Source organism: Rhododendron vialii, chromosome 11a, assembly GCF_030253575.1.
Source record: "Rhododendron vialii isolate Sample 1 chromosome 11a, ASM3025357v1".
In the NCBI taxonomy this organism is placed as follows: domain Eukaryota; kingdom Viridiplantae; phylum Streptophyta; class Magnoliopsida; order Ericales; family Ericaceae; genus Rhododendron; species Rhododendron vialii.
In genome coordinates this window covers 35,583,339-35,606,761 of record NC_080567.1, presented here as the reverse complement: position 1 = coordinate 35,606,761, position 23,423 = coordinate 35,583,339, and the positions used below count along the sequence as shown (strand labels likewise).

Sequence of the window (23,423 nt, the reverse complement as noted above, 5' to 3'; positions counted from 1 at the left end):
TGGAGGCGAAATGCATCAAATGAAGCACACGGATGGACTCATCCTTATGAAGCACGCCTCCAATTGTGGTATGAAGTAATGCGGATAGAACCGTCGGGACGAAAAAAAATAAAGGACAAAAAATAAAAATAAAGAGATATTATACTGGGCCCAAAAAATCATTTAATTTAAACACATTATTTCATATTCAATATTAGACTTGTTTGATAGGTTTCGTTGAATAGATTTTAAATATATAAAATTTATTTAAAAAAATACGTGATTTCAACATCTTCGAACAGTTTATATATTAAAAAGTATGGTTAAAAAATTAAGTGTTTCAAATTTCAATCCGTTTGAACTGATGGAAAGATTTTATTTTTCTGATCATTTTATCCTAAATAGTCATAATTAAATTTTGACTCTAGAACTCTCGTTGATTAACCCTAAGAGATATTTAATTCTACGACTTTCTTAAAATTAATCAACGAGAGCACTATAGTCAAAATTTAATTATGACCATCTAATATAAAATGATCAGAAAACTAAAATTTTTTCACCGGTTCAAACGGATTGAAATTTACAATACTTAATTTTTCAACTTTTTTAGACAGTTTAAACTATCATAAAAATATTTTTTTTCCGTTTTACATTATTTCACCGTCAATATTAGGCTCGTTTGATAGGTTTCGTTTAGTATATTTCAAAAATATAAAATTTATTAAAAAAAATAAGTGAAAAAAAAGTTATTAATATTTACAATTTTATAAAAAATAAAATAAGTGAGATAGAAAAATAGGTGAGAGAGAGAGTGCAAGTAGATGGGATAAAATGGGAAATTCCCCACGTCCGGTGTCAGACCCCCCTGACACGGGAGTGATTAACAGCACTCATCTGTTTGGCTGGCAATAAAGCAAGATCTCGCTTTGGTTGATTAGCATAAAGTTGTCTGGTTTAAAGACCATATCCCTAAGTGGGCCTTTATTGAATGGTTGGTATGGCATGGTAGGCTAAGCACAAAAGATAGACTCATGCAGTGGGGCCTTCTTGTGGATGATAATTGTTTGCTTTGTCATGGGGTAAGGAATCTCACTTGCATCTTTTCTTTGGCTGCCTTTTTCCACTGCAGTTTGGACTCGGACTATAATGCACCGACACGGACACGGACACCGAAATCGACACCGAGACACGAGAATTTTAAAAAAATGGGGACACGGACACGACGGGGGACACGCCAAGTGTATATTTATTTATTTATATATATAAATAATTAATTAATTATAGTTTGGTAGCCAAAAATTTAAAAAATATTATAATTTGGCCCCAATTTTTTTAAAAAAAATTACAGTTTGGCCTCTAATTTTTTCAAAAATTACAGTTTGGCTCCCAAATTTTTAAAAAAAATTGCAGTTTGGCCCCTGCCGTGTCCCCATCCGTGTCCCCCTGAAAAATTCAAATTAAAGTATGGGACACGCCACGTGGCGTGTCCCATACGTGTCCCCGTGGTGTCCCCGTGTCTGACACTGCGATACCTCGACCTCTAGAGGTGTCTGTGCTTCATAGGAGTCAGATTTTTTGGTCGTGTGTGTGTATGTTTGTGGGTGGGGGGTGGGGTGGTTTCAGCTTTTGGGGTTAAAGCTCCCTTGTCTGCTGTTGTCCTTAGACCGGGCTTAGCTGCTACTACCATTTATCATCTGTGGAGAGAAAGGAATTGGCGTATCTTCCAATCTAAAGGGTTCTTCTTCAGAAGATATACTGGTTCGCAGAGTTGCTGAGGATGTTAGGGCCTGTTTGTGTTTCTGGAAGGCAGTTACCGACGATTGAGGCTGTTAGCTATGTGAGAATTGGAACTTGCCTCTTAGTTTTCTGTGTTTGTTCTTAGGATTTCAAGGCTATTCATTCCCTTGATCTCTTGTTCTCTTTTTCGGGTGGTTAATATACCACTTCTTCAAAAAAAAAAATTAATAAAAGAAAAATAAACGCAGGATGCGTGTGAGAGAAACCAAAGAATTAAATCAAGTACACATTGTTAGAGGCTGATTGAGCATAAAACATGAGCAATTGCTGAGATAAATTACAGCTTTAAAGAAACCCATAGCAGACTGCTTTTATCACACAGAATATGTCTAACACAAACAGGCAATAGCTATGATGGCTAGCGAAATCACATTGGAATTTCAACAAACAACTTATAAGCACCATACCACTATCAAATCAGTTCATGCGCATCTAACAGCTCTAGCTTCCAAAAATGTCAGAGATATGATGCCACGTCGCAATAACTACATCTTATATGATGATTGGCAACCCATGCAAGTTGCATGGAAAAAGAATATTGCTAACTAATCATGCAAATTTGTGCAACTGGCGCGGAGAGCAATTTTGTTCACCACCTAAAATTCGAGTAGACATTAGAATCCATAGAGAACAAAAAATCAACTCAATTGAATAAGATGGGTATGCGCTTAATCCTAGCATTCAATTCTCAGTCTGAATTTCTAAACCAAAACAAGTGTTATCAAATACTCACCCATCTGAGATTGTACAGGATTGGCTAAATAGCTCGATCATCGAACTGGTAATCGGTGTGAGCTCCGTAGCTGAACAAAATTGCACTAGTGGTTGGTTCACTGTGTCTGTGTATGAAGCGTGAAGCGTCCATCTCCTACTGAGCAACCGAGTTTGGACTCTGGACAATACGAACCATAAAGACATTGAAAATGATTTTTTCAAGAAAAATACGTTTTCGAGAATTTTTCGAGATACAGCCCAGTTTTGAGATTTTGGATTTGAATTTGTGGATAATGAGTACAAAGAAAAATAAATTAATAATTGAAAATATGATTGATGATCGGAAAGAGATAAAAATAAATAAATAAAAGTACTCATTGGAAATAAATAGAATACTCCACTAATAATTAGAATCCAAAATCAAAACCTTAAACGAACGGATTTGTTTTTTATTTTTAATTTTTCTTTGTCAAGATAAACGAGGAATTTAAGATATTGAAGGTAAAGTTTTGAAAAAGTAACCGAGAATCCAATAAGAACAATACTGACAACTGGAACCGGGGCATCCTGTGTACCATTCAGACCGTCCCTCTCGGTAATTAGGGTTCAAATTTTTAAAAAAACTTTTCCAGTGAAGAGTTTTTTATTGGAATTTTTTTTAAATCTGAACCATCCAAAGCACTTTTAGACGGTTAAGATTACAAAGTATGTCCCCGGGTTGCATCTTTTTATTTTTATTTTTTTTATGAGATACATCAAAAAAGTTCCCAAAAAGTAAAATAGGTTCTAGAAAAAATCAGAAAAGACAAAAATAGTTTATTATAATTTGCGTTTCTTTTCATAAATTTGTTGTTATTTATTCTATTGATTAAGATGAATTAAACATCTTGATTTTCAAAACGAAAAAAGAAAATTAAATTAAAAAAATAAAAATGTTGAGTTGTTCTCCTTAGTTGTTTTGATCTATTTGGGATTTTTGAATTTTGTCTATAATTAAAAAAATTTGCAGTTGTTATTCTTTGGTCAAACTTTTATAAATTATTGATTCGTCTCGAGACGAATTTAAAAAAATAAAAATTTGTGACTTTTAATAAAAATAAAAAAGAAAAAGCTCAAAAACTAAAGAGAAACAGGTATGAGACTTTTGTAACCGACTTTTCCGTAATTAGGTGGGTCACCACACCGGCCGTCTCCCCTGCGAGAAATTTTTCCTTCCCGGGTGCGTACCATATCACCCGCCTCGAACAGATACATCTTAATCATCTAAAAGTGCTTTGAACTATTTAAATTAAAACACTTTATCTTATATTACCTCCACAATCTCTTTCCTTTTTTTCTCTTTTTTTTCCACTCTAAATCCGAACAGTTCAAAACGTAACCTCCCCTGCGCAAACCTCCTGTTTCCTCGGGGCTAAGCTTCTCTCTCCATTCCATTGGACCAATCCCATTCCTTTTCAACCTTCAGTCCCCCCTTATTCCTTTCCTTCACCCATCAAAACTCCTCCCCTATCTATATACTATATATATTCCCCCGCCCTTTTCGGACTCCTCCTCTTCCCCCTATATATCCTCCTCCTCCTCCCCATCATCATCATCAAACCAAACCAGAAAAAACACACAACAATGGCGACCTCCAAATCTTCCCCCATGGCCTTCCTCCTCTTCCTCCTCTTCGCTTCCGCATCCGCCCTCGACATGTCCATAGTCAACTACGACAAAACCCACGTCTTCGACCGTCCCAACGCGCGGACGGAGGCCGAGGTCGAGGCGGTGTACGAGAGGTGGCTGGCCAGGCACGGGAAGGCGTACAACGGGGTGGGCGAGAAGGAGAGGCGGTTCGAGATATTCAAGGACAACATGAGGTTCGTCGAGGCGGAGAATGCCGCGGCCCGGAGTTATAAGGTGGGGCTGAACCGGTTTGCGGACCTGACCAACGAGGAGTTCCGATCGAGGTTTTTGGGCGGGAAGGCGGAGATGAAGGGGAGGGCCGGGATGGCGGAGAGCTATAGGTACAAGTTTAGGGTTGGGGATGAGGTGGCGGAGGCGGTGGATTGGAGGGGGGAAGGGGCTGTTGCTTCCGTCAAGGATCAAGGACAATGCGGTAATTTATTTGGCTTTGATTGTATGATGCATGTGGAATTTTAGTTTTGGCTCCTTCTTCCTATTTTTTTTTTTTTTTTGGAATTTTTTTGAAATTCATGTTCATTTTGTTGGATTAAAATCATTATTAGTCCTGACGAGATAAAAATTGCGATCGAAAGCAACAAAAACAAAAAAAAAAAAAAAAAAGAAGTTTAAAACAACTGGCTTTTTTTGTTTTTAATGTCCTCCTACCTATTTTTTTGGAATTCGGTTCTTTTTTATATTTCTCTGATTCTTCTTATTGAGCCGAATCATAGCAAACAAAATACCAGCATAATAATGTAGGAAGAACGACTCCCAAATGTTCTTTGTTGTTGCTGTGGTTGTTTATGGGGATGGATTGGGACCTAAGTCACATAATGCGCGTATATGAGTGGAGGTATAAATGAAAGTGTCAAACTAAAATTTTGTAGCGAAGGTTCTACTTGAGGATTATTTGACTTGTAATATCAATGAGTCCTATTAATAAATTCATAGCAATATTTAGACTTTAGTTTTCATGTTTACTTTATGAATTTTAAGTAGAATATGAGGGTTTTCATTGACGGGAGGGGAGACTCAAATCTGTTTGGATTCCCAAGACCGGTCCCATGAGAGTGGTTTGTTTTTTCTGATGGATAATTGTCCTTTGTTGGAAGAGAGTTGGAAAAGGAAGATTTATTGTGAATAGATTTAAATTGTCTTCTATGGTTTGTCAGTTTGAGGTAATTTTTGTGTATTTTGCCTGTTATTGTGCTTGAAAAACACATCTTTTTTTTTTAATGTTTTTGATGATGATGATGATGATGATGACAACGACGAGGACGGGGTGGCTTCTAATGAAAACCAAAACCACTCCAAAAAAATGAGTAATCCATCATTGGGCTTTTTTGTAAAGTTTTTGGGTATTCCCTATGCTATTCGTAAAGTAATTTCCATAAAAAAACACACAAAACAGCTCTGAAACTGGACCATTATGTGTGTTATGTTATGTACCTTTCCGGCATGATTGGGTTTCCTTCTTGAAGAAATACCCGTGTAATGGTTGTAGATCATGATGCAAGCAATTTAGGAGTAAGTTCGGGCGGTTTGACTTGATTTTTGGCTTACATAGTTACATGGACCTTTTTGTTATGAATGTTTTCAGTTTTCATAAGGCCAGTTTTTGGGGTAAGGTGATGAGATAAGATTTGTTTCAATGAAAGCGTCCCATATTTAATTGCACGAAATGACTTCTTATTCTCGTCTTTATTATTTTTTTTGGAGATTAACTCATTAATTTCGAAATTGAAGGGAGTTGCTGGGCGTTTTCAACAATTGGTGCTGTGGAAGGGATAAACCAGATTGTCACAGGACAGTTAGTGTCTTTATCAGAGCAGGAGTTGGTGGATTGTGACAAAGCTTACAATCAGGGTTGCAATGGAGGTCTCATGGACTATGGCTTTCAGTTCATCATTGACAATGGTGGCATTGATACTGAGGAAGATTATCCTTACCGAGCTGTTGATGGCACATGCGACCAGAACCGGGTTTGTCTCAAATCATACTCATGGAAAGAAGAGAAAAATACTAGCCTTTTGTATATTAATTGAAGGGCAAATTTCAGTTTGACCCCTTATGGTTTGGGCCGGGTGCAGACACACCCCTCCTGCTTTGAATATCACCACATAACACCCTGTGGTTTGTGGACTAATGTGCACATCCAACTCTGTTAACAGAACTTGCGAAATGACTCTAATGCCCTTGTGAAATTTAACACCAGGTCTTCTTCCCCAAAACTCCTATCAAAACCCTAAATTTCACACCACCACCACCACCACCATACACATACCCGCCACCACCCGGCCATAACCGTTGCACCCCACCACACAAAATAAATTCCGGTAGCCCCTAAATTCGAATCGGCAGCCTCAGTCAATTCCACCATGGCTGCCCAACACCAACGAGCTCGTCCGCCACTGCGACCGTCGTAACATCTTCAGCGCCAATGCCCTCTTTACCCTGCTTGTCACTGCCATCCCCACCCTTTCACCGGCGAGTGAAGCACATTGGCGAGTGAAGCACACCTCCCGTTAAATTGGACAGAAACTCTAACTGTGCACATTAGTCCACAAACCACAGGGTGTTATGTGGTGATATTCAAAGCAGGAGGGGTGTGTCTGCACCCGGCCCAAACCATAAGGGGTCAAACTGAAATTTTCCCTTAATTGAATTAGCATTGTGTATGTTAATGCTTTAATCCTTTTTGCACTTCAGAAAAATGCACGAGTTGTTACCATTGATGGATATGAAGATGTTCCAGAAAATGATGAGAAGTCGTTGCAGAAGGCTGTGGCCCATCAACCAGTTAGTGTTGCCATTGAAGCTGGGGGCAGGGCTTTCCAACTTTATGAATCGGTAATGACCCTCTTGGAAATTTTGGTTTCTATAGTAATTCTCACAGCAAGAAACGGTTTGAAATTCATCTCAACCTTCAAGAAACACTATCCTTATGCTTATAGTTCGGAAGCATTGTTCTGCGCCATCAAGGGCTTTATGTTCACTCAGATTCAATAAGTTCATATTCCCAAAATAAAGACAATTAGCATTCAATGCCAAGGCCACTAACAATGCCCTTCTAAACTTTGTGGTTTGGCAGCCTGCAAACTATTCCCAAGTCTTTTTCTATTTTTTTGTGTAATTGATGGGAATCGGGCAGATGCTTACTTCTTCAACGAGCTAAACAAACAATTACGACATTATTCTGATTCTGATCACTGGGCTTTTTTAATCCTTTCCAGGGTGTATTCACTGGACAATGTGGAACCAACCTCGACCACGGTGTTGTTGCCGTTGGATACGGTACAGAAAACGGCGTAGATTACTGGGTAGTGAGGAACTCATGGGGACCAACATGGGGAGAGAGCGGGTACATCAGGTTAGAGCGCAATGTCAACACCTCTAGTGGCAAGTGTGGGATTGCACAAATGGCTTCGTACCCTATCAAGTCTGGTTCAAACCCACCTAACCCCGGTCCATCCCCTCCAACCCCTGTAAAACCCCAAGCAGTTTGTGATGAATACTACAGTTGCCCCGAGGGAACCACATGCTGTTGTGTCTTCCAGTATGGTGACTACTGCTTTGGCTGGGGATGCTGCCCCCTTCCCTCTGCTACCTGCTGCGATGACCACTCTAGCTGCTGCCCACCCGATTATCCTGTATGCGACCTAAATGCTGGAACCTGCCTAATGGTAATCATTTCTCAACTTAGCTTCTAGCTTAATGAGCTTAGATTATGGCATTTGCTTTTGCTCCAACTTCTGTGCTAAAAACAGATTTTGAACAGAACTTCAATAGGCGAAAGGAGTAAGCACCGAAGTATCACTTTTGATGCTTTTGAAATCTAATTTCCAGAATCGGCTTGTATATACTTTTAACTTACAAACGCCCGTTAGGGTACTCTACTTTCTTTATTGGTCGAGATCAATCAGGAAAGTAGAACATTTTGAACCAAATTAGGAAGGGAAAAAATCTCGCTTTTTGGCCTATTTTCGTCTTTGGTGAGTTTTTCGTTAAAAGGTTTTATGAGCCCAATCTGGAAAGTACTAATGTTTGTGACCCAAACCTGGGAACTAAGCCTATAACCTATAATATATCTCTTCTTCCTCAGTTTAATTTGAACAGAAGTAAAGGAAAAGATCACTGATGATTTTATTTCATGCAACAGAGCAAGGACAATCCAGTGGGAGTGAAAGCGTTGAGGCGGGGTCCTGCCATACGAACCCGGGGTAACAGACAAGTTGACAGTTATTGAGTATCCGCAGTTCACCCTGGGGTTTGCAGAGAGGGAGAAAAAAGCAAGGGTTTTCTTTGAAGAAGTGGTTCTTGTTGTGGGGAAAAATGCTTTGTTTTGTCAAGACATCGGTTGATTGCAGTGCACACCCCTCTCCCCATCCTATTTCTTTAACTTTTTTCCCCAAGTTAGAGCCTTCTGTAGATAACTTCATTTTTCCTAAGTTACTTTTTTGAATTTTCTCAAACAGAAGAACAGGAAGAGGAAAAATGTGGTTTGTGTACAAACGATTATATCTGTGAATTATGAGAAAGGAAGAACCATTTGTTATTGCAGAGTACTTGCAGGTTGATGACATGTTGCTTTGTCAATCAAGCTAGTTGAGTTGAATGCTCATCTGTTTGGTTAGCTTTGAAAGCTATACACTCGCGGTGCTACGCCCACTGCTCCGTTTCGCCGCTTCCCCCACCATAGTGCTCAATCTCACCGGTGGGTGTAGACTTTCTGTTCTCTATTCCGAGTTTCATGGGTTTTGAAGCTATAAAATAAACCTTTTTGTGAGTGGCAACAAATTATCATTCTTTTGAAATTCGATCACCTTGTTTGGACAATTATACCCATCAATAATGTGGCATTCATTTTGGTGATTTTTGAAACTTCATTACTAGCAGTAACTTAATTTTCAAGCGAATTTTCATATGTGGGGCGCACTGCTGCAACTAGTATCTCCAAAAATGGCCAGTGATAAAATTTAACCGCGGTTTCTTTTTCTTTCTAAAGTGTGGTTTGAAAAATACTTCACATTTTTTTTTAAAGAAAATCATTCGTATCTCCTTAGTATCGAGCCGACAAGTACACATTAACTCGAAATGCCAAATTACTTGCTTTGCTCTTTTCTCCTCTTAATAAATTATCTTTAAAAAATTTATTGTTTGATCATTCGTATTTTTTTGTCTTTATCAAATTTTTTAATTTTTTGGATATATATTGCGTACCTTTATTCAAAAATGAAAAAGTTTGTTTACATATTAAAAAAATTAACTAAAGATCTACACAAGCTTACACAACTTTTTTTTTTAATCTCAAATATGACTACTATTATAGAATAACTGCGCGAACATTGAAAGATTATAATAATTGAATGGAATCTTGACAAAGAATACGAACTAACACTCTTTATCTTCTCTTTACCCAAAAAAAAAAAACACACTCTTTATCTTCTAGTTCATAACTACTCCATAGGTTATCTGGAATTTTTGTTAACGCGCACAATTGGTAATCAAGTAAACACCCAAATTAGTATCAAATGCTATCAAACATGATTAGGATCCGAAACCTCCAAGGTGCCATCAACTCTTTTACGCCCAATTCATACGAAGCTTTGTCTCAACTTAAATTGGGTATTAGTTGGTGGCCAGTGAGATTGATATCTTAAAATTAGTCGAAATTCACAGAAAATGATCTGGATACATGAGTGATGGAAAAAAAGGGGGAAAAAAACATGGCCGATTGCTTGGTTTAATAAAGAAATGGAGTATAAATTTTATAAGGCCCCCATAATTATGAGGACACGAGAGGCCCACGTGAGAACAAGAATTAAGAAAAGAAAAGTGGGACAAATGCAGTAAAATCCGGATCAAGGGTTTGATTTTTGAAACTTCATTACTACTGCTTAGGAACGATAAATAGGTACTTATTTTTTAATAAAGCAATTTCAAGCTCAAAAATCATGTGCTTATGTAAATAATTTTTCTATCACTATGGATCTTGTTTGATAGATCTCATTGAGATATTTAATACGGTGCAAAAAATTTTGAAAAATTATTTTTTATTTACATTATTTTTTTGTTTGAAAATGTAAAATAAGTTTGTTTATTTTTTAAGAAGGTTTCTGAAACGGGGCCTAACTTCTAATTTTGTAAGCTAATTTTTTATATATGGGGTTGCACAACCTATTGGATCCGGAATGCTGTAGTGCACCGACCACTAGAATCTCAAATAGTAATAGCAAGGGATTTGAAAATTTAAGTGCTTTTTTTGGCCCCATTCCTTGAGGGAAATACTTATTTATTAGAATAAAATGTGATATATTGTGAAAGAATGACATGTCTCGCACAGCGTGAAATAAATATTTAAAAAATGATAACCTTAGCAGAACAGGACCTTAGTGATCTATAGCGTGTTTATTTGGTTCATATAATTTTTTTTTTTTTTGAAAAAACTCATTCGCATCTTCGTGGTATCGAGCCAACACATACACAGTAGTTCGTAACTACTGTATGTTATATGAAAAATCTGTTAACGTCCATAATTGGTACACACCAAAATTAGTATCAAATGCTACTATTAGACATGTGTAAGGTTCGCCTCCTATGTTCTAGCAACTCTTTTACGTGTAGTCTGTAAGAGGCTTCGCCGTGACATTAATTATGCATTCGCTCTAGGTCTCTCAAAATTAGTCGAAACTCGTGTAAGCTGTTATGACTGTTGGTTTGGTTTATTTCATTAGGCCCCCCAGGCCATAAAATCCATCAGGACTCGAGAGGTCCAATTGAGAATAAGAAAAGAAGAGTGGGACAAATGCAGTAAAAACCGGATCAAGGGTTTGTTTCTTTAATCTGTCACTTCATCTCCATGGCACACGGATAGGGACGAAGAAGAACGAAAACCACCGCGACGACGACAAGGACGGACCAAAACCTCCGCAATCACCGCCTCCGTCGTTTCCTCCTTTCCGGTGACTTCTAGCTCTCCTCTCTCTTTCTATCTCCTTGCTACATACTATCACGCTACCAGCATATACGTACACAGGTATTCGCTTGTTAGTAAAGACGCGTGCTCGTTCGTTGAGAAAACTCGACGGATTGGAGATCGGAAAAGGAATGAGTGAAATAAAGCGGATTCATCGCTTTGAGTTCATGAATTGAGGCTCCTATTTATCCAGTTCGGCCAATTGACAAGTCTTTAGTCTGTACTGGCAACTATTACTCGATGAAAATAAATTCTCTCTATTTTTCCTTTCATTTATTTCTTGAGGCGTTTTTTTTGTTGCAGTTAGATGGAAACAACGATCTTTCCGTCTTTGACTTTTTTCGAAATTTGTCAATATTGTGTTTGTATGATGTGCGATTCTTCCGCCTCTGTGTCTATGCTGTAGATGATGAAAGAGAATGAGGAATTTTTCCAAGTTTAAACCACGGGTTAGAAAATAGCCAATTAGGTAACTAAGCAAAGTGATTTATCGTGTTTTATGCCGTGGTAACTCGAGTGCAACCAGAGTCGTCATGCGTTGCGTGGAGGTTTGTTTGGTTTTTTGCTCGCTAAGATAGTTGGTAACTAAAATGGTTTTTTACATTTTAAGTAATCAGTTTAAAATGATGATGAACTTTAACTGAAGATAATGGGACTAGGAATAAGGAGGTCCCTTCCTGGCAGAAGGAAAGTATTTTTTTTTTGAACGGCGCAGATGGAAAGTATTGCTACAACACCGAAGATAATAATAATCTTGAACTGTATTTTGATTTGATTGTTATATGAGATAAGGTTAGCTACCATGTTCTAGCTTCTTGGCTACCATTTTTTGTTATGTAAAAATTTGGCTAAAGGCTAAAGGAACTTACCTGTTATCTCTAATTTATGTCAATTGTCATACTAATAACATATATGGTCTGAAGCAAAGGACATTTTCCAAAAATAACACTTTCAGTTCATTTACATGATTACCTTCTTCAACATGTGTATATATAGATTGAACTGCCGTGGAAAAGCAGGGCTCTAGTTGCAAAAGTATTAGCCTGCCCATACGTCCTACTTCTCAAGCGATATCATGCTTATTTTTGGACAAATCGAACAGTTGTCTTTCTATTATATTGTTTAATGCTTCTTTTACTAACTTTAAATATGTACCTTTTCCCCCCTTATACCTACGTTCTCATGTCTTTTTTTCCTCTCTTTTTTTGGCTATTTTGTTATGGTGCAGCTGTGGTTATGGAGTAAACTAGAAACACGTTACATGCTGAGTTAACTCCTTCTGTTGAGGTCTCTTGGGGTGGCAGTATGGATTTGGGTTCTGCTGATTTATCAACTCCACAACCTGTTAAACCTCCAGATGTACAAGCTCCTACTGCTTCAGATTCTGGACCAGAAAATTCTCCGCGTGATGCTCCATCTAAGCTCTCTGCTTCTGGCATATCCACATGGGCCAAAAGTTTAAAAATTCCTCAGCCATTGATGGGCTCTCAGGATGAATCACCATCAGGAAATGCTGGAAAATCGACATTTGCTCGTTTCACTGGTGGGTTGGCATCTCGCTTGTCTCCCAAAGCTTCTCAACCAGATGAGAATTCTGATGTAGCTTCAACAACAGCACAACCTGGTTTATTTGGAACCCTTACTAAAGGGTTAGTTGACTCGTCTAAGAGTGCCGTGAAGGCTGTGCAGGTCAAAGCTCGACATGTTGTCTCTCAGAACAAACGAAGATACCAGGTAGATTACTAATATCATTACTGCTGTCTGCTGTGATTTTCTTTTCATTTTGTGTATTTTAGCATGATATTTTGAGCCCCCCTTTAACTTATTAAATCGTTGCCTTGCAACTGGTATCGAGGATTATCTATTGCTAGCTTAACAACATTGGGCATTCCTCAAACCCCACACTATTTCTCATGGTCTATGGCATGAGTAATTGAGTATCTGGTGTGGGTATGTGTCCAGGTATTGGACTGCCCTACCAACCCTTCCCCAAGCTTTTTGCTTGGATTGCGGGAGACAGGAGTAATGTTTTTGGTCTTTGTGTGCTTTAATTTTTCCCCACCTGTGATGAACATCATAGATAAGATTCGTAAGAAGCTCATTATATGTTTCTCACCTAGATTGCCAACATATTGGACATCTTCTTTTGAATGGCACGATGATCCGAACTAAATAAGATAGTAAGGCCCCGTCCGTTAGTGATATAGAATTCTTGATGCATGACTGCAAAGAACGCATGGCTATGTGATACTTTATATGAAGATATTGTCTATCTTGCTTGGTTTTTTATGTCATGTTTATGTCTAATAAGAGTACCATTATATGTTGCTGTGTCAAAGTGACTCTTCTTGTTTCTTAGGAAGGAGGGTTCGATTTAGATATGACGTACATCACAGAAAATATTATTGCTATGGGGTTTCCCGCTGGTGATATGAGCTCTGGCTTTTTTGGGTATGTTGAGGTAAGTAAACTAGAAAGTTCTCTGCAGGAACCAATTATTTACCATGGCTCACTTATGTTATTGACATCTGGACTTTTTGAAAATGTGTTGCAGGGTTTTTACCGGAACCACATGGAAGAAGTGATCAAGTTCTTTGAAACTCATCACAAGGTAAGGACATTCAATTATGATGCTCAATACTGTAAAGCTGTGTAGCATTATTACAAAAATATTGCGCCTTCAAATTTGTGGAGATAATTATCTGAAAATGCATGATATCAGTGCTAAAAACTTACTTCTGGTGTGAAATATTGTAGGCACTGGCTTTTCAAGGCTCTTTTAGAATGGCACTATGCAACATTTTCTAGTTTGCTTGCTGGTGCTGGGCCTTTCTTTTTCTTCTTATGTCTACAAAGTTGTGGTGGATTAGATGTACTTGTGTAGTCACTAGTGTAGTGGATTTGTAATTTCATGGCCACTTTGTGTTATCATGAATAATTCAAGTTCTGGTTGGTAAGAGAGGATGGCCAGATCAGCATTTATCTGCAAGCCTCTTGAGCTGCTATAATATTTTCTTTTGAGTGATGGTCTTTATAGGGATATTACTCTCTTGAAAGTAGGGGGGCCTTCTGTTTCGAGAAAGATAGTAACAGACTATCATTTCTGTTGCCTAACTTGTTTGTCCAATAGAACTCCGCTATGTTGTCTTTCCTGATTTATGTGGGTTGTTTCTGCTGTTTTGTTTAGGTTAGATCATGTCTGTTGTTGTTAATTTGCTGTCAATAGATCATTTTTAGGCACTAGAAATCCAGTACTGGAAATATTGAGCACTTAATTTCCAAAGTCCCAAGCTTGAAGATATCTTCAGAGCGATAAACCTGAACTTTTGACATTGACTGGCAAATCTCTGTCCATGCCAGCAGAAAACCAATGGGGCCCACGTGGATTCTGCGCTGAAGTTACTATAAATATGCGTATCTGCATTTTGTTGTTAACATTAATGTTGATTGGGTTAAAGTCTGTCTAATAAAAGGCCCATTTCTTATTGTTGATACTTTTCAATAGAAGCTAACCTTTTCAAAAAGAGATAAAGGGGAAAATAGATTGTATAATTTTCTAACCCTATTGTTGGTGTTCACATTTGTCTGATTCCTGTTACTGTATGCAGGATAAATACAAAGTATACAACCTTTGTTCTGAGAGGCTCTATGATGCATCATTGTTTGAAGGAAAGGTGTGCTATTTCATGTTGTTTTTTGAGTTGTACCTTTGAGTGATTCTGCTGCACCAAATTTGATTGCCCTGCACATGAATGATGGTCATGGAATATTCGCATAGATCACTTTTATTCAGTTATTACTCGTAGGTATTCATTACTATGAGTGCTTTGTTTTAAGAAGGCTGCTCTCATCATACATGTAAAAGAGTTTGATGACGTTTTTCTAATGTGATATATCTTACTGTATCTGCAGGTGGCTAGTTTTCCATTTGATGATCACAACTGCCCCCCAATTCATCTAATCAAGTCATTTTGTCAAAGTGCTTACTCATGGCTGAAGGAGGATATAGAAAATGTCGTGGTTGTGCATTGTAAGGCTGGAATGGCAAGGACAGGGCTAATGATATCTAGCCTCCTCCTATATTTGAAGGTGGGTTGTTGTATAGTATGTTTTATGCGACGTGTTCTGTGGGTGTGTCGGAAATGTATAGTTCTCTTGTATCTTGTGAGGTTTGTCCGCTTTCTGATTTGCTAATTGCATCACTACATTTGCATCATTGTGCAGTTCTTTCCCACAGCTGAGGAGTCAATTGATTACTACAACCAAAAAAGATGTATTGATGGAAAGGGGCTTGTGCTTCCAAGTCAGATTGTCAGTCTCTTTCTATATGATTTTCTGCAAAAGTAGTGTTGCATTTTTCTAGCTACCTTCCTAAAATCTCATCTGACGAGGTGGCATTCTTTCTTGCGTGCTTGTAGAGGTATGTAAAATATTTTGAGCGAGTCCTAACCTACTTCAATGGAGAAAACCAGCCTGGGAGAAGGTATATTTCTGGTCCTGCGTGTATTGAATGTCATTTTTTTCTTTTCAGTGTGACACACGTAAGTTTTCCCTATCGTTATGAACCCTTAACAATATTAAAGTATCATTCTTGGAGGTTCTCTTCTATCAGAGCATCAGGTCATAAATAGAGCTTAATTATGAAATCCACCTATATTTGTTGACTTGTACCACATCAAACTTGGGCAGATGCATGCTTAGGGGGTTTCGGCTTCACCGGTGCCCATATTGGATTAGGCCCTCCATTATGGTCTCCGATCACAATGGTAAGCCTCTTTCTGACAGTTTCTTCTTTGCATCTGATGATACTCCATTCTATTCTTGAGTTTGGTTATGAATCCTTTTTCTTTCGACTATGCTTGGTCATATTCCTCTTAATTACATTCCTAGCTTTGACAGCATCCAATGACCATGTATCAGTCAAGGTCCTTGGACAATTTTTTTTGTTTTGTTTGGAGAAGTGAATCCAAGGTCCTTGGACGTGAAACCACATATAGTCTATACATTAAGCCTCTCTAGTGGTGATCCTTCCCTTTCTTTCTTGACTTCCAGGTGTTCTCTTCTCCACAAAGAAGCATCCAAGAACCAAGGATCTGTCGGTAGGTTTTTTTTTTGCTTCTTTTTTATTTTTATTTTTTGGTGTTATCCAAGTCTGGGTTCGGAATGACGACTTTGTTCTTCTATTCCGTAGTTTTAGTTTAGTTGTTTCACACTTCCATATTTATGCAGCCTGAAGATTTTTGGTTTAGTGCCCCAAAGAAAGGGATCATGGTTTTTGCTCTGCCTGGAGAGCCTGGTCTGACAGAATTGGCTGGTGATTTCAAAATTCATTTCCACGATCGCCAAGGAGATTTTTACTGGTAGGCTGACTAGAACCTCTCTTTCCCCTTGCCCTAAACACAAACAAAACGAAATGAAAGCACTACCCTCGTAAACATTTCCATTTCTCTTTCTTGGGTGTATAATGTATGTCTTCTCTTGATGCGCTTACAGTTGGTTAAACACCACAATGATCGAGAACAGAAAAATCCTAAACACTAGTGATCTTGATGGATTTGACAAGGTAACATCACCTTCTTCTTTTCATTCCATGAATATGATGATGTAGATTGTTCGCCTGGGAAGTAACTTTAGAAGTTGCTTATCCAATTCTATGGAATTAAGTATTTTCTTCCCTTAAAAAAGACTACCAAAATAAAACAGCAGCTCCCTTGCTTTTGTCAATCTTATGATTTTTATTCTTCCATGCTTTGAGGCATGTTTCTGATTCTATATTTTCTGCTCTGGATTTTATGCAGAGGAAACTCCCATCTCCTGGATTTCAGATTGAGGTTGTACTTGTGGACTATAATGGGACAGTTCCAACAAGTCCTCAAACTGGAACTCCCACTGATAAATCGGTTGAAAGTTCAGGTGCCACTCCTATCCCGGATGATGGAAATTCCGACACTACAAATCTAAATAAAGACCCAGAAAGCAACAATAAAGATGATGTATTCTCAGACAGTGAGGCCGAGGAACCCTCTTCAAAAAGCAGGCAATCTAAAGCAACTTCTGAAGCTGGTGGGACCGCCAATACAAAATCCCCCACTTCTGAAACTAGTAATTCAACCCAAATAGCAAGTTTAACCAATGAGACCCAACAAATCTCTCTGGGTAAAACAAGCTCAACTATTGAACCAAGAAATGTGCCCATCGGAGGAACCGCATCCGGTCCTGAGGTTCCTACTCCGGTAGGAGAGGTAAGTGATTTCAAGGCAATGGCTGCTGATGCATCTGTTTTCACATTTGGAGATGATGAAGATTACGAAAGTGAGTGAACCAACATGGGGCTGTTGCATATGTGGTGTAGGAATGAGATCTGTACATAAATAGTCAATAAGCAGTTTGAAAGTGCCCCCTTTCCCAGAACAGATGATTTCATTCATTTCATTGTAAAAGTTCCCAAGCCTGGTTGAGAATTACTTACTTGCACAAACAATTGTTGTGATGATTGTTCAACTGTATTTGTCTTTTATCAAATGTGGATTGGCTTAAAACCTGTTATCTTCTTGGTTGTCTTGGCTACTAGTACTGGAGCTACCACTCTTGCATTGTTCGCCAGAAATTGCCAATTTGTTTTTGTTTTTAATTACGGAGTATTTTGCATTGACAATGGAGGATATTCAATGTTTATGAATAAAAGCCAAGCAAGCACTGTGATGTGGTCATTCATCTCTAATGTCTTTTTTTCCCATCTCTAATGGTTAGTACATTGCGATGAATTACGTTTACGGATGTCATTCATGCTCAATATCGTGCTATTCTTTCTTTCCCATACTCTCCCACTACTTAATACAGGGATGCTACGACACTATACTGACGTGTGGTAGCTGTAATGTCACAGTTTACAGCACAAGAGATGATTCACTGTTTGAGGAGAACTCTTCATACATGTAGAGAACCCTTCGAACGTTACTCCGCACTCAGCTGTACCGAGTGAGTTGACACTTTCAGATTTAGCTTCAAGATGCAGTAAATTGTAACATGATAGTTGAAGATGACAACAATGACCGATTCAAGAGATAACATGAATTGGGAGCTCCACAACAGAGTTTGTGGGGTTCTATTCATGAACACGAGGGCTTGTCGTGCCTTCTATACGGTTCTCGTCTTGAGCTCGCAAGTGACCTCGTTAGATCACTTGTTAGACCTCAACGTGCAGAAATTTGGGAAAAAAACTAAAATTGATTGGACGCCAGGAATCTATTACACGAATTACTTCTTTTTTGAAAAAATGAACAACAACTTCAATTTTGAAAATATAATACTAAAAATTTTGGATCGATTTTTCCCCGTGATGTTGAGAGAACTTACACTACTCTATATCTAGAGAAAATGGGAAAGAAACGTGGAGTAAAAACCACCACCTCGCCTATAGTGAGGCTTTGAACCCAAGGCTCCCAATTGGTAGTGTCAAGGAATTGTCATTTGGGCTAGAGTCCATTGGCTTTGATCACGGAATCACGATCAACTTAAAATTTAAAAATCACAACTTTTCGTTTTCTCCTCCCTTACATTTGACCCTCTTGGTTCCGTAGGCTTCGCTGTCACCAGAGTCGTTTGTCCATATGTAATCCGTCGCCGTAGCCCTTGTGACAGTAGTGGTGGAGGCAGTGAGGATTGTGATCCATTCAGCGGTTTTTGGGTGGCTGGATTTAGAGCAAGATCTGGAAGTTTTATCTCTTACTGTGGGAGTTTTGTCTCTCCTTGTAAGAGTAATAAAGTTCGCCTTTGGACGTTTTGTTTAATGTTCGGGCTCGAGTAGATTAATATGTATCTATTAGTGGTTTGCTAGAAATTCATTAGTGTGTTCATTTCTGGCCGAAGTTCATTTGATCGTCTGGGCTCTTCTTTTTTCTTGGCTAGCAATGTATCTCTTTTTTAGACTGCTATAGGATATAAGAATTTTTCGCTCAGCAGAAGGTGTGTCAGGCGATGTCTGGGCTGGGGATGAAAGACATCAATCGCCTCATTCTGGGTTCTTACTGGCCGGCCCAGTTTTGTTTCCTTTTAGCTGTCTAGGTCCACCCCATGTCAAAACCTATTCACATGAGTCCCGTTTTTAGTGAACTATCCAAAATACCTCTCCTTTACTACTATTTGCCAAAAACCTCTCTCTCCACCTTTATTACATGCCAGACCGAGATAACCCCTCTCTCTCTCCTCCAAATCAGCCATGGACGAGAGTAAGCAGCAACAACTTGACCTCAACCATGACGGCGTCCTGTCTCGATATGAGCTACGCAAGGCGTTCGAGTCGTTCTGGCTCCTCGAAATGCACTTCGGCAACAACGTGGCGACGGCGCCGAAGGAGTTGGCACGGCTCTCCGACTCTACATCTTCAGGAAGTCCGACTACAACGGGAGCGAGTTGGTAGATCTGGAGGAATTCTGGTTAGAGATGAGGAAGATCATGCTCGCGATCGTGTAGGGGCTCGAATCGTCGCCCTTCCAGATGGCTCTCGAAGACGACGACGACGAGAGTTTGCTCAAACAGGTGGCAGATCTAAATGCTTCGAAGAATCAGTAAGCTCTACTGATTTTTGAAAGGAACGAATGGTTTGATTTTTTGTCTGGCTCTCTTATGAGTTGCACTGTAATGTTTTGAAAGACATTGCACTAATGCATGCCGAGTCGTGGGTTGATGAAACTAATTTACATTTGGGATAAAAAGATTTGTATGTATATATACTGATATAGATATGAAGAATGTGTGTATTTATGTTGTTGTAACAGAAACAAAACACAAGAACCTAAAAGATTCTCAGTTGCGTGTGATCAAATCACCAAAAATTTCAGAACGATGAGGGGCGTGAATTGTGGTGTGAATTCTGAATTTAGATGTAAATTGTATAATTTGGGAGTGTGAATTGTGAATTTAGAATTCAGAATTCACACCTATTAGAGGTGTACCTGGGTTGAATTCACACACTAAGAATTCACCAAAATTGTGACGACCATAATTTTGGCCCTAATTTTTTTTAATAAAAAAAATATTATTAATTAATTAAACTAACAAGTTTACTCGATTATTTATTCTATAATTAGTTTCATTATTTATTTAAATTTCATAAAAATCAGTAACTACTTTTTATTCAACATATATACATACACATACATATAAATAATTTTTTTCCCTACCCAAACCTAGCACTACGTACCCATCCCAAAATTTTAGGAACCATGTTCCCTCACTCCCTCATCTCTCTGCCGACTCTCTCTCTCTCTCTCTCTCTCTCTCTCTCTCTCTCTCTCTCTCCCTCCTTGTTCCCAATGCCGAACCACCTCTACCTCTCTACTCCTTAATTTCAGCAGCAATCATTCATCACCTCCCTCCATTCTTGCACCCACGTCCACATTCCATCTCTCCCCTCTCTCCTATAAAACCCTCCCTCACTCCGAAGATTCACAAAAAATTTAACAACGTCACCACTGTAAATTAGTAGGAAAAAAAAAAGAGAGAGAGGACAGCCAGCCCCGCAGCACCTCCTCTTTCGGACAACTCTTCCGGCCCGTCACCACCGAGCCACCTCTCGGCCCCCACCATCATTTGGTTAACCCACTCTGGCAGCCACCTCCTCTCCCCACCATCGGACTCCTCCACCCCCTCCGGCCCGCACCCACCACCACCCCGCCTTCCGTGACCCGCCATTTTCAGCGGTGGGTGTGTGCACAGTGCACACTCAAATTGTTTCCTATGTACGCCGCACCGCGGGCCCCGACGAAGTATTGCCGGACGCCGCCTCGAGATTTCGAAACCACCACGGCGATCTACGAACACCGTACAATACTTATCCAGATTTAGAATCGCATTTGAGGTAGTTTTTTGGAAACCCGAAACCTTAATCTCCATTTTAATGGAGTTAGGACTTAGATTTAAAGTTTATTGAAGATGATAACCTACTGTTAAATTGTCAATTTATTTTTAGTCTTGTTTATATTAAAATTCAGTCCGGTTGTGCTGGAATGATTAGTGTTATACCCTATGAAAATTTATGATCGTTTAACAAGTGTTTGATTGTGAAATTACTATTGATGATGCATTGTTGATTTGTATTTGAGTGAACGTTTACGTGCTTAATAAATTATTGGGGTAGATAAATGTTTATGAAATATTAACAAGAATATTTTACTAGTAAAAATTTATTTAGATTGTAAACAAGAAATATTTTAGATTATATATTAGTTAATCTTTAACCCTAATAAATATTGACTAAAATAGCCTCGCATAATTTTGTTGTTATGAAAATCTCATATTAATATTTAATATAGTTAGTAAATACTAAATTTAGCAATAAGTATTTTCTAATATAAAATTAGTTTGCAAAATCTATGAATAATATGAGAGTTAAAGATAATGTTTAAATAATAGAAATGTTTTATAAAATTTCTAAAATGAGAGAAATAGACTTAATTTTAAGTGTAGTAATTAATTGTTTGACTGAATATTTATTTTGTTACTCGCATGATTAATTCTATGACAGGATTAATTTTATCGCATAATAAATTTTATCGCATGGTTATGTGTTGTTAGCATGCATGTTAGTACTTTCGTTGAAATATTAAACTATGTGATATTTTATTGTGGTTGTAGATTGGACAAATAGGTTCACGGGGTGGTTACGAGTAGTGAATCATGTAGACGATGATAAATAAATGGAAAATGGTAAAATGTTAAAAGTGTGAGTTGTGAATTGTGTTTTGAGCCATGGCGATGGCAAGGGCAACCAATGGGGCCCTGTGTTGAAATGGGTAATCAATGGGGCCCAGTGTTGAGAAATGTCATGACGTTAATGTATGATACGTCATGGAAAGTTTCTCTTGGGAAAGAGAATGAGTCACATGAGACGGTTATAGTTAGCATGGGGTAGTGGAAGTCCGACCCTAATGTACGATGCGTCATGGGATGACTCGATCCTCCTGTTATGGTCTTAAGTGAGAACATACTAGATACATAATTTAGTTGCGCTCACCTGAGACCCTGGTACAGGATAAGCAAGAGGAATGGTGGACCTATGAGACGGTTGTAATTAGTAGATGTGGGAGGAAAGGATCTCGTGGAGAGGATTCTTAGATTACATGTAAGATGATGGATAGTAAAGAAAAGACGATGTGTTATTATTCTGTACCTTCCATGTATTATGAGTTATTATATTGTTGATCTGCATGCATATTGTGGTATTGGGTTTTAGGATTTCTACTTGGTGAATTATCACTTCGGATACGTTTGTATCATGACAAATCGTTTGCTTCGGCGTTCAATTTGTCAGAGCGTGCAGGATTCCACCGTAGAGCAGTTGATAAAGGTGGGACCCCTGGAACGAAGTCTAGGTCAACGTTGCTTGGAATTCATGTCAAAACTAGAGTTGCTCTGGAGTTGCTTTTGTTAAATAAATGTACATAGATTTTTGTATTATTTTGAAATTGTAATTTTTGTATAAGGATAAATGGGGGCCTAGAAGTTTGTAAAATTCAGCATATTTTAAGAGTAATGCGCCCGAAATTATTTGAAAAATCAGGGCGTTACAACATAGTATCAGAGCATAGGATCAACTCTCGGCCTTAGATAGATTGGGTAGATCACTTTCCGAGAGCGTAAATCTAAGTTACTAACTGTGGTTATTACTTATTTTAAATCTAAACTATACGTACTATTTAACCGTTGTCCAACTTAGACTTCAAGAGCATATTGTGAGAAAACATAGGTCTTACTTGCTTGACTTTTATGTTATACGTTACCTACTTATGCGAGGTTACTTATATAGCTAAATATTAGTATGATCCTATATATGTAATCAACTACTTGTACTATAATTAAGAGGGTACACTTTGAAACAAACAAAAACAGTTGGACCACTAAATGGACTTTATTATGTTAGCTTCATTGTATTAGTTTTGCATAAAATCCACCAATCGATCGAATACAAGTTTTGTGCAGTACTTTATATAAAATAATAATAATAATAACATTACAGGAAATTTTTCTAATGAAACGAGTGCAGTGTTGTCGTTTACAAATTTTGTATTTTGTAGAACTTTGAACCTACTAAAACATTAAAGCTATTGCCACCCTTTCTCACCCACCTACCTCCCCCTTGTTCACAAACCTACCTCCATCAAACCAAAACCTTAATACCCATGGCAGAACCAATCAAGCATGATATCACACTCCAACGTCGTTCCTTCCAGATGTGCAAAACAAAACCCTAACCCAGGTGTTTTGTGCTCAATTGCAACAAAAAGGTGAT

General features: G+C 38.3%; 2 protein-coding genes across 3 annotated transcripts; both read left to right on the top strand.

Annotated features, from left to right (window-relative positions):
* The first annotated feature begins 3,879 nt into the window (after nucleotides 1-3,879).
* LOC131308540 (cysteine proteinase RD21A-like) lies at nucleotides 3,880-8,723 on the top strand. Its single transcript, XM_058335478.1, has 5 exons — nucleotides 3,880-4,591; nucleotides 5,905-6,140; nucleotides 6,868-7,008; nucleotides 7,392-7,841; nucleotides 8,318-8,723. Exons 1-5 carry the CDS (start codon nucleotides 4,114-4,116, stop codon nucleotides 8,402-8,404), a joined length of 1,392 nt encoding a protein of 463 aa, XP_058191461.1. The 5' UTR covers nucleotides 3,880-4,113; the 3' UTR covers nucleotides 8,405-8,723.
* Nucleotides 8,724-10,918: 2,195 nt separating this feature from the next.
* LOC131308535 (phosphatidylinositol 3,4,5-trisphosphate 3-phosphatase and protein-tyrosine-phosphatase PTEN2A) lies at nucleotides 10,919-17,673 on the top strand. 2 transcript variants are annotated; one of them, XM_058335473.1, is made up of 14 exons: nucleotides 10,929-11,120; nucleotides 12,131-12,235; nucleotides 12,363-12,868; nucleotides 13,494-13,595; nucleotides 13,689-13,745; nucleotides 14,743-14,808; nucleotides 15,047-15,223; nucleotides 15,359-15,445; nucleotides 15,553-15,617; nucleotides 15,824-15,900; nucleotides 16,187-16,233; nucleotides 16,364-16,494; nucleotides 16,628-16,697; nucleotides 16,933-17,673. In XM_058335473.1, exons 3-14 carry the CDS (start codon nucleotides 12,440-12,442, stop codon nucleotides 17,452-17,454), a joined length of 1,830 nt encoding a protein of 609 aa, XP_058191456.1. In that variant the 5' UTR covers nucleotides 10,929-11,120; nucleotides 12,131-12,235; nucleotides 12,363-12,439; the 3' UTR covers nucleotides 17,455-17,673. The 2 variants fall into 2 exon arrangements, with proteins under 2 accessions (XP_058191455.1, XP_058191456.1); XM_058335472.1 differs by lacking the exon at nucleotides 12,131-12,235 and having other exon boundaries at nucleotides 10,919-11,120.
* Nucleotides 17,674-23,423: the final 5,750 nt, after the last annotated feature.

What these genes read in the sequence shown, in the direction of transcription:
- LOC131308540 (XM_058335478.1), top strand. Translation starts at nt 4,114, where the DNA reads ATGGCGACCTCCAAATCTTCCCCCATGGCCTTCCTCCTCTTCCTCCTC. An exon ending in GCACATGCGACCAGAACCGG is followed by an intron (nt 6,141 to 6,867) that starts GTTTGTCTCAAA and finishes TTTGCACTTCAG; the next exon opens with AAAAATGCACGAGTTGTTAC. An exon ending in ATGCTGGAACCTGCCTAATG is followed by an intron (nt 7,842 to 8,317) that starts GTAATCATTTCT and finishes TTCATGCAACAG; the next exon opens with AGCAAGGACAATCCAGTGGG.
- LOC131308535 (XM_058335472.1), top strand. Translation starts at nt 12,440, where the DNA reads ATGGATTTGGGTTCTGCTGATTTATCAACTCCACAACCTGTTAAACCT. An exon ending in CATCATTGTTTGAAGGAAAG is followed by an intron (nt 14,809 to 15,046) that starts GTGTGCTATTTC and finishes CTGTATCTGCAG; the next exon opens with GTGGCTAGTTTTCCATTTGA. An exon ending in TATGGTCTCCGATCACAATG is followed by an intron (nt 15,901 to 16,186) that starts GTAAGCCTCTTT and finishes CTTGACTTCCAG; the next exon opens with GTGTTCTCTTCTCCACAAAG.